This window comes from Artibeus jamaicensis, unplaced genomic scaffold (genome assembly GCF_021234435.1).
Source record: "Artibeus jamaicensis isolate MK-2021 breed Jamaican fruit bat unplaced genomic scaffold, CSHL_Jam_final contig_755, whole genome shotgun sequence".
In the NCBI taxonomy this organism is placed as follows: domain Eukaryota; kingdom Metazoa; phylum Chordata; class Mammalia; order Chiroptera; family Phyllostomidae; genus Artibeus; species Artibeus jamaicensis.
The window spans coordinates 1,513,902-1,522,500 of record NW_026521950.1 but is presented as its reverse complement, the minus strand read 5'-3'; the positions used below and the strand labels follow the sequence as shown (position 1 = coordinate 1,522,500).

The following is an 8,599-nucleotide window of genomic DNA, read 5'->3' as shown; positions in this document are numbered from 1 at the left end:
GTGCAGTGGTAGCAGAAGGCTCCAGGGATTGTCCTTCCTGCAGATTCTTCTGGGCCTTGGTGCCCGGCAGTGCCCTGGGTGGGCGTTGTCCTGTGGTGACACCACGGTGTCATGTGGTGCTGGATCCAGGGCCAGGAGGGTCGGCCCATGTCGCTTGCATTGGACTTTGCGTTACGGCGAGGCTGCGCTGTAGCCGTTTCTGCCTGTGTGTGCAGGAAGCTCTGGAGCAGCTGGTCACAGTGGTCGCGTGCCTGGGAGCCCTCCCTCCGGGGCACTTGTCAGCGCTGGTGCTGAGCCCGCAGGTCTGGGGGCCCTGAGACCCGTGCTTCTGGAATGGTCTCCTGGGCTGGACTGGGGGCAGAACAGGGCTCTGAGAGGTGCGCACCCTTGGAGCTCTCTTGTTCAGCTGGGAGGTCACACCCTCGTGTCTCCGCACCGCGTCCCACCTCAGAAGGTCTCACTAAGTTGAGGTTTGCGCCTTATTGAAGCTGCCTATTAACACCCCGTCTTTCCTCTTAAACACAGCAAAACACAGAATCGCTCATAAACCTCACTCCAAGCCCAAAACTTCCGCTAGAGCCGAAGCAGAGTTTTCCGACGGTGTGAAGGCCGAGGCTCCGCTGGCGGACGAGGCGCTGTGGGCCCGGCTGGAGGAGCTGGAGAGACGCGAGGCGCTGCTGGGCGAGCTCGACAGGTAACCGGCGGCGACGTCCTTCCCAGTGTTGGCTTCCTTCTGATGTGTCCCTGGGCAGTAAAGCGATACGGGCGTCCTGGAGAGAAGGCAGAGAGACGTAATGCTTTAAAACGCCCGTTCTCCTGCTGCCCTGAAACAAGTGTTCACACTCTGGATGCTTCCTGCGGGCTGTGCCGGTGTGCATGCCTGTGCACATGTGCACAGCGGTGGTGACGCCTGGCCCCCGTCTGGGTCCTGTTAGTGCGGCCACGCTCGCCACGTGCAGTGTGGAGACAGACGGGCCATCGGCTCGCAGCGACTGCGGCGTCTCACTGCCTTTCCAGTGAGTGGCTTCCGTGCCGCAGTTGGCAGTGGCGCGTTTGGTGAGCTTGTTGGAAAGGAGGTGTGCCTGGAGCTCGCCTGCACCTGTGACGTGTCGTCCTTGCCCCCTTCACGCACCGCTCAGTGTGGAGTGGGCGCTCGGTAACCTGTCAGGCAGGTGCGTGTCCGAGGGCCCTTCCCGGGCTGCCGCAGGCTGTGCGCGCCTGCGGTCACTCGGGGAGCGCCGTGCCCCGGGATGCGGCTCCTGCAGCCCTCCGCGCCTGCGCAGCGCGAGCGTGCGTTCTTCCTGCCACGCAGCCCGCGCCCTCCTGGGTCCAGTAGATCGACTGATGCCGTTTACTTTTCAGTCAGTTTTGAGGCTTGTGATTTTCTCGGTCATGAGCGCTCTCTCGTTTTGCATGATGGTGTTTCTGAGCTGTTGCATTTTTGGTTTTCTTGTTTTTATAAGGTGCTCAGATCCTTTGTAGAATGAAGCATGAGAAAGCTGCACGTCTGTGTGTGTATCAGCAAATCACTGGGCGGGCCAGAAAGTCTGTGTAGTTTTTCCCGTAAAGTAAAAGACGCAGTTCTCCTGTTCACCAGTCCCCTGACTGGTTGGCGTGTTCCGGCGTGTTGGCCGTCTGCCACCGTGACGTTGGTCGTTCTCAGCTGACGCCCTGATTGGGCTGCTCTGCGCTTCAGCCGGTCCACCCGGCCGGGGGGCATCGTCCAGCGAGGCACCTCCAGCAGGAAACTCCGCACCCACTTCTGACACGTGCGATCGGCCGCAGCGCCCTCTGCACACACTGCTCAGACCTTTCCCCGAGTTTCAGTTGGTCGTTACCTTTCTGGAAATAGTAAAGCACGTGCCCAAAGTGCTGCTTATTTTCTTCCACCTTCAGTAATAAAGTGGCTGCACAGAAACTCACCAACCTGATGGGTTTTTTTAACGCCAGTGACATGACAGCTGTCGCAGTAAAATCTAACGAAGTGTTTCCATTGAAGTCAGAAGACACCTAAGGCTGCTGGGGCTGCCGTGGGGAGGCAGCGCACGGCCTTTCCCCAGCCTGACACGTGCATGTGCACTGGGTCACGCTCTTCACTCAGAAAGTGACAGTCGTACATGTGGGTAAAATGTTCTGAGTGTGGAGATGGACGGAGAGTGAGGAGGTGTTGATGTCCTGGGGCCCCCCACGTTTCTGGTCTTGTGTGTGCTGTGCCGGCGTCTGGTGGGCCTGCGTCCTCCGGGGAAGACAAAAAAGTCACCTGCCTGGCGCTCTGCCTTGTCCGTGTGACCACCAGGCACGGGGTCGGCACAGGGACGGGGCTTTTCTGTTCACTTCAGAAAATCTTCACTCACCTCGAATTCTAGCCGCGAAAGTACCCTGTTGAAAGTCTCAACTTCTCCCCAAGGAAATGAGCTGCAAATCGGAACATGTAAGATTCCGTGTTCGATTTTCCTCTTTCCCCCTTTTTTTCCCAGCGAGCCCGGTCCTGTGACCGCGAACGGAGAGGACGCCCTGTCTTCTGAGGAGGAGAAGGGGGAGCAGAGCGGAGAAGTGCACGGGCCGCGCCCCGGGGCCCCGGCTCCCGGCCGCTGTGACGGGGACGCCGCAGACCCCGGGCTGCTCAGCGGTCGCGTGAACGGTCACGCACACTGCTCCGTGAATGGGCTGAGTTCTTACCACAGTGATGAGGAGGAGGACGACGAGGAGGACGAGGAGGACGATGGCGATGACAGTGAGCCTGTGCACCACGCTCCAGGGGCTGGACGCGGCTCTGTCCCGACGATTCACTTCTCCCACACTGTGGAGCCCAAGAGGGTTCGTACGCTCTTCATTCTGCTCATTGGGTGTGTGGTTGGAATGTCACACAGCGTCTGCCACGTGTGTTAAAGAACGGCATTAACGGTGGTGAACGTGGCGGCCCAAAACCATCTTTGCCTTTTTTCTGACCAATTTACCTAAAAAGAAGAAGGGAAAAAATAGTCTAAAAAGCTAACTGGTGTTGGGCCCTTGTTCTCAGCAGCTTCACTGGGGTTGGGGTTGAGCGGGGTCTGGAAGGGTTTCAGATTTCTTTTTTTTCCTATTTAAAAAAAAAATTTACTTATTTATTTAGAGAGTGGGGAAGGGAGGGAGAAAAAGAGGGAGAGAAACAGTGTGTTGCCTCTTGAGCACCCCCTACCGGGGACCTGTCCTGCAACCCAGTCACGTGCCCTGACTGGGAATCGAACCTGAGACCCTTTGCTTCACAGGCTGGCACTCAATCCACTGAGCCACACCAGCTGGGGCAGGGGGATCCGGTCAGCGGCAACTATTTTGACTCTGCCTGGCCTCCACTTCCAGAGTGTTCTTAGAAATTCCAGCGTAGATTCTGTTGTGGGCGTCTGGGTGTGTTCGGGACGTTGGACAGTGACTGCATCAGTTAAACTTGTAGTTAGCAGCAGGCTGCTGTTCTGCACGGGCAGAAACTGGACAGGAACATGGTGAACAGGGGGGCAATTCAGGACGAAGTGAAAATTACCCTCTTTCCTGACAAAGCAAATACAAACCCCTGTGGGTGGTCGAGACTTGAAGTTGGCACTCTAGCGCCGGGCAACTGGAGGCGTCTCCATGGGTGGGGGGGCTTTGAGCTGCTCCTCGGTGGCCAGGTTGCGTGGGCCTCTCGGAGGGTACAGGGGGCTCCCTCCGTTTGGCGCCAATGCCAAACACTTTCTTCTGGTGTTTGGCATTGGCGGGTGCAGGGGGCTCACGGGGAGGAAGGATGGCACCCAAACCCGTCCCCTGCTGTCTGCCGGCCCCGGGGCCCCGCCGCCGGCCTCTCTCATTGTCTTCCCCGGAGCAGTGTGGGGCCTGGGGGCCATGGAGCCGTTCGGTCCGATCCGAGGGCCCCCCGCCTCGGCCAGCGCTCCTTTTCCTTGGGGCACCCCTCAGGGCGCGGCCTCTGGGGTCCTGGGGGCGGTGGGGTGTGTCCCATGAGACATGTTTACAACGTGGGGGTGTTTCCCAGGGCCCCTGAGTGGTCCCTGCTCTAATGCGAAGTGAGATCATTGGTTTTTAAAATATTGTAGTTCAGATGAAAGGGAGCATCTTCTGAATTCTGGGGAAAATGATGGGATGGGGGGGCAGTGCGGGCCCCCTTGGGGGGCATCGGGACAGCATTCGGGCCTCAGCGGGGCTGGGTTCGGGTTTCAGTTCTGTCTCTAAACATCAGAGGCGCTTAAAAATTTTAAACTTAAGCACTGTGCAATGTTTTTGTGACTTAAAGTCTATATTCTTAAGTCGTGCCATTGGTTTAAAATGCGTGATGAGCCCGAAGCCTGCGTCCAGGTGGGGGTGCAGCGGGACCTGTCCCTCCCTGGACTTGCTTCCTGTGACCGAGACACCTGGGGACAGCCGGTTAGTGTGCACTTTGCGTGTGCGTGTTGCCTGCCGTGTTCCCACGGTGCAGGCTGCGGGGTAAAGAAGGTGCTCACAGAGCCCGCAGGGAAGAGTACTCGGGGACTGCCAGGGGTCACGTCACCCGTTCGAGGGGAGGGGTCCGTCAGCCCTGCGTGGGCGTCGTGTCGTGTGACCTGAGACACCGTGGACGCCGTGCGTTCCTGGCCACGGGTCATTAACCGAGAAGGAGCCGCCTCCAGCTGAGGGTGGCGCGGGACAGCCCTGTGGCAGGGGCGTGCTGCTGAAGTGTGCGCGTGTGACCCACCACCCGGCCACCTGGCCTGTTCCTGGGTCCCTTTGTGTTGCCCTCTGGAGAAGAGCGGCGTCACCGCAGACCGGAGCCGGCTATGACAGCAGATGGACGGTCCTCTGGGGGTGGTCCAGTCTGCGGAGGTGCAGGGAGGCGGTCCCGGGGCCCCGCACGTCGCGCCCACGACTGGAGATGCCGGCTCTTTTCCTGTCCTGTCCCAAGTTGGGGGGGCGTGGGCTTAGTTTTGACCTGGGCTTCATTTCTCAGGAGGATTGTAATACTTTGCCGTGGCGTTTTTAGGTTCGAATAAATACTGGAAAAAATACCACTTTGAAGTTCAGTGAAAAGAAGGAGGAAGCCAAGCGGAAGCGGAAGAACAGCTGTGGCGGCGGCCACCCTGCCCCCGAGCTGCCCACCATCAGGACCCCGGCGGACATCTACAGGTGAGGGCGGGGCCTCCGCGCGCCCCGCTGCCCAGCCTCGCTCCCCCTCCTGGCCTGCACTCACGTCCTCTGGGTCGGTCCAGCAGAGGTGCAGGGTGTCAGTGTGGGGAGGGAGGGTGTGTGTCCCTGGGGGTGGGCGGGTGGCCCGCCAGCTCTGGTGGCGTGTTTGCTGAGACTGTACTCACAGTGTGTTTGTGAGACCGTGGAAATTGTGAACTGTCTTCTGAGCAGGGCCCGCTTGTAAGTGGGCTTTGGGCAAGTCTGCCGCGGTCACCCAGGGCCTGTCTGGGAACAGGGCGCTGGGTTCCCTGGGCCCCAGTTGTTGTTTCAAACGGCATCTGTGATGGGCCATTTGAGGCCACAGGGGCACTTTGTGAACATTTCAGACAGAAGTCTGAGCAAACCAGTCCAGACTAAGTTCTGGAAAAGGTCGTCCCCGGGGCTCACTCGCGTCTCCCAGTTTGCGCCCCTGGCGTGAACGCGCTCTGTGGCCTTGCAGGGTCTTCGTGGACCTCGTGAACGGCGAGTATGTCCCCCGGAAGTCCATCCTGAAGTCACGCAGCCGGGAAAACAGCGTCTGCAGCGACACCAGCGAGAGCAGCGCGGCCGACTTGGAGGAGCGCCGCGGGCCGCTGCGGGGCCTCAGCTGGGAGGAGGCCGCGGGCGGCGATGCCAGCGAGAGCATCCTGGAGGAGGGGCAGGAGAGCCGGCCGCACAGCCCCGCGCCCCCGGCGGGGCCGCCCGAGGTGCAGGTGCGGGTGACGGCCTGGTCACGGGGCCGCACACGGGAGGGCACGGGTTGTCCACGGTCCCCACTTCCCAGGGGACAGCTGGTGTTCGGTGGGTATTTCCTTTTTCTAAAGGAGGTTTCATCGTGTTTGTCGGAGACACTAGTTGACGGAATTAGAAGGATGCTCCTTCACGAGGCCTCCACTCCTGTGTTAGAGGCACGGCCGCTTTGTCCCCTGGGTGCCGCCTGCACTGGTCTCAGCCCCTGTGCTTTACTCCTCACTTGTTCCCCCCTGGGGCTCTCCCGGGCACACACACTTACCCTCGAGGTCGTAGGACCCGGCGAACCCCAGGCCCTTTTCGGTAACAGTTCAAAACCAGCGCTGCAGGGCGTGCGCCGTCTCCGCACGCTGCTCGCACAGGCGAGAGCTGGCAGCGCCGAGTTTTCTTTGGTGCGCAGCGAGCGGGCTCTTCGATGGTGGAAGGGGGCGGTTCTGGAGACCAGAAGTCGTTTAAAAACCGTCATGACACCTCCGTGGTTCTGTAGATCCCTGTGTAAAGTGGCACGTGTGGACACGTCTCTGCACGCGTGGCTTCTGCTCCAGTGAAACGCCCACTTGACCGGAGATGCCGGCAGCCGGGACCAGAGAGACTCATTTGTGGCGGCGCCTCTGTCTCCCGTCCCTGGGGTCCGTGCAGTCGTTTGAGCCGACACTGTCCTCTCTCAGTCTCCACTCGCAGAGGAAGTGGAGGCGAGACGCTGGGTCACTCGGCTGGTGCCGCCTGGGAGGGGGCCCTGCTGCTGAGCTGGCTGGGGGCTGCGGGCAGTGACCCCCGCCCTGCGCCGCGCCCTCGCCAGCTGCTGCCCGACACCGAGGCGGGTGTTGCTTGTGAGGCCTTGTTTTTCACAGTGCGGGCACCGGTGGAGTGTACAGAAGCCAAGGGCCTCTGTTTACCTGGGTTCGGTAAATGGAAGGTGCTTTACCATTTGGTTTTTGTACGTGTCCTGGAAAACAGACTCACTTTTGGTGTGATTAAGATATTTTAATGGTATTTGATTTCTCTGGACGATTTGTATTTTGATGTTTTTTTAATCCAAAAATCTTACAAAATTTTTTTTTAAAGTTTTTGTTTATGTTTTTAAAGGGGGGGGAGGGAGGGAGGGAGAGAGAGGAAAGGGAGAGAAATATTGATGTGTGGTTGCCTCTCGCATGCCCCCATCTGGAGACCTGACCTGCTACCCAGGCACGTGCCCTGATGGGGAATTGAACTGGCAACCCCTTGGTTTGCAGGCTGGTGCCCAATCCACTGAGCCACCCCAGCCAGGGCTGCATTTACTTGTAATGAAACATGTAGTTGGCAACACAGGGTGGAGGGTTTTGTGGGCGCCTCGCTTGCCTGTTACTGCAGCGCCCTGCCCTTGTCTTGCAGGCTTTCTCTGGAGCCGTGATCGAGAAGGACGTGCGGCCGCCCTGCTCGGCCCCGCGCCCGGCCGGGGCTCCCCCTCTGCTGCCCCCCATTCCCGAGCGGAAGGAAGTTCTGTCGGAAGCATCAGAAGCAGTTACAAAGAGGGTGTCCAAGTTCAAAGCTGCCAGATTGCAGCAGAAAAACTAGGCCCTGCCGAGGAAGGGGACTCGAGCACGAACGCCCGGCTCTCGTGTGCCCTGCGCGTCCTGGACGCGCTCCCTGGAGCGGGAGGCGAGGGGCGGGGCCGACTCGGAGCAGGTTCCCGCCCCTGCCGGTGGCGCCGGCCCCGCCTGCCCGGCCTGCCCCGCACGCTGCCTGCACACGCGTCCCAGTTGGCCTCGCGGTGCAGTGGCGGCCTCTCCCGGTGGCTTCAGAGAACCTGTTCGTGTGCAGCGTGTCCCTGTGTCGAACTGAACGCAGGCAGTTTCGCACCAGCTGTGATGTGCGAACACCATATGGACCATTTTAAGGAAACTAAAAACTTCAAATAGATTCAAGAATTATATTACTTGCTTTAGCATTTTGAAGGCACTTTAAAAAAATCTACTTCTTGTAGGTTTTGCAGCTTGGCGGCTGTGCAAGGACCCTGTCCCCTTTGTCCGTCATTCTGTGACCTCGAAGGCAGGAAGCCGCACGGAGCCCACGGGAAAGTTTCTTTGGTCGGGAGAATGGTATTTTGTAAAACGTTTTTTTCGAGTAAAAATTTTATGAAACTTGCTCTCGAAACGTGAACTTTATGACTCAGAGTTGAGTAAGGAAACGTCTGTGATTCGCGAGTTTCCTACACGCAGCGCACGCGTCGAGTCCTCGCGGTTCCGTGGGCACTTCCCGCTGTGTGTGGTTTCCGCAGGTTTTCTGTCGTGGGGGGGGTCGTCTTCACCCTCAAAGGAAGATTCTTAAACCGAGGGATTCCGTGTTCTGATCTCTTCCAGACTTCGTTCTCCAAGGCTTCTTTCCTATTTGGAAGTAGCTGAGATAACCTATTTACTTGTAGCCAAACTCCCTGAAATACAGAAAATGTGTTGTACAAAGTCACGCTGCCAGGGCCGCTCGTTGGCTCCGTGTGCACTGACACGGAGCTCTCGGGACCTGGCCCTCGTCCTCCCCTGTCCACGGCCACTCGGGGGGAGGCTGTCCCCAGCTTCTTTAACGAATCCTTGCTAAAACGGAGTGGGACCACGTCCTAGAAAAGTGGGCGCTCTCTGCAGCTGGAACAGCACGACCATCAAGTTTCGTGAAGATGCGTTTCCACAATCGTGGGTGAGCCTGACCCCCC

At 58.9% G+C, this 8,599-nt stretch overlaps 1 protein-coding gene across 1 annotated transcript in view; it reads left to right on the top strand.

Moving 5' to 3' along the window:
• URI1 (URI1 prefoldin like chaperone) overlaps positions 1–8,041 on the top strand; it is a 36,115-nt gene extending 28,074 nt beyond the window's left edge. The window contains exons 7-11 of the mRNA XM_037145194.2: positions 526–694; positions 2,478–2,817; positions 4,985–5,127; positions 5,627–5,879; positions 7,288–8,041. Coding sequence (XP_037001089.2) covers positions 526–694; positions 2,478–2,817; positions 4,985–5,127; positions 5,627–5,879; positions 7,288–7,470 — 1,088 coding nt within the window. The 3' untranslated portion in view covers positions 7,471–8,041. The remainder of the gene's footprint in view (positions 1–525; positions 695–2,477; positions 2,818–4,984; positions 5,128–5,626; positions 5,880–7,287) is intronic.
• The last annotated feature ends 558 nt before the right edge of the window (positions 8,042–8,599 follow it).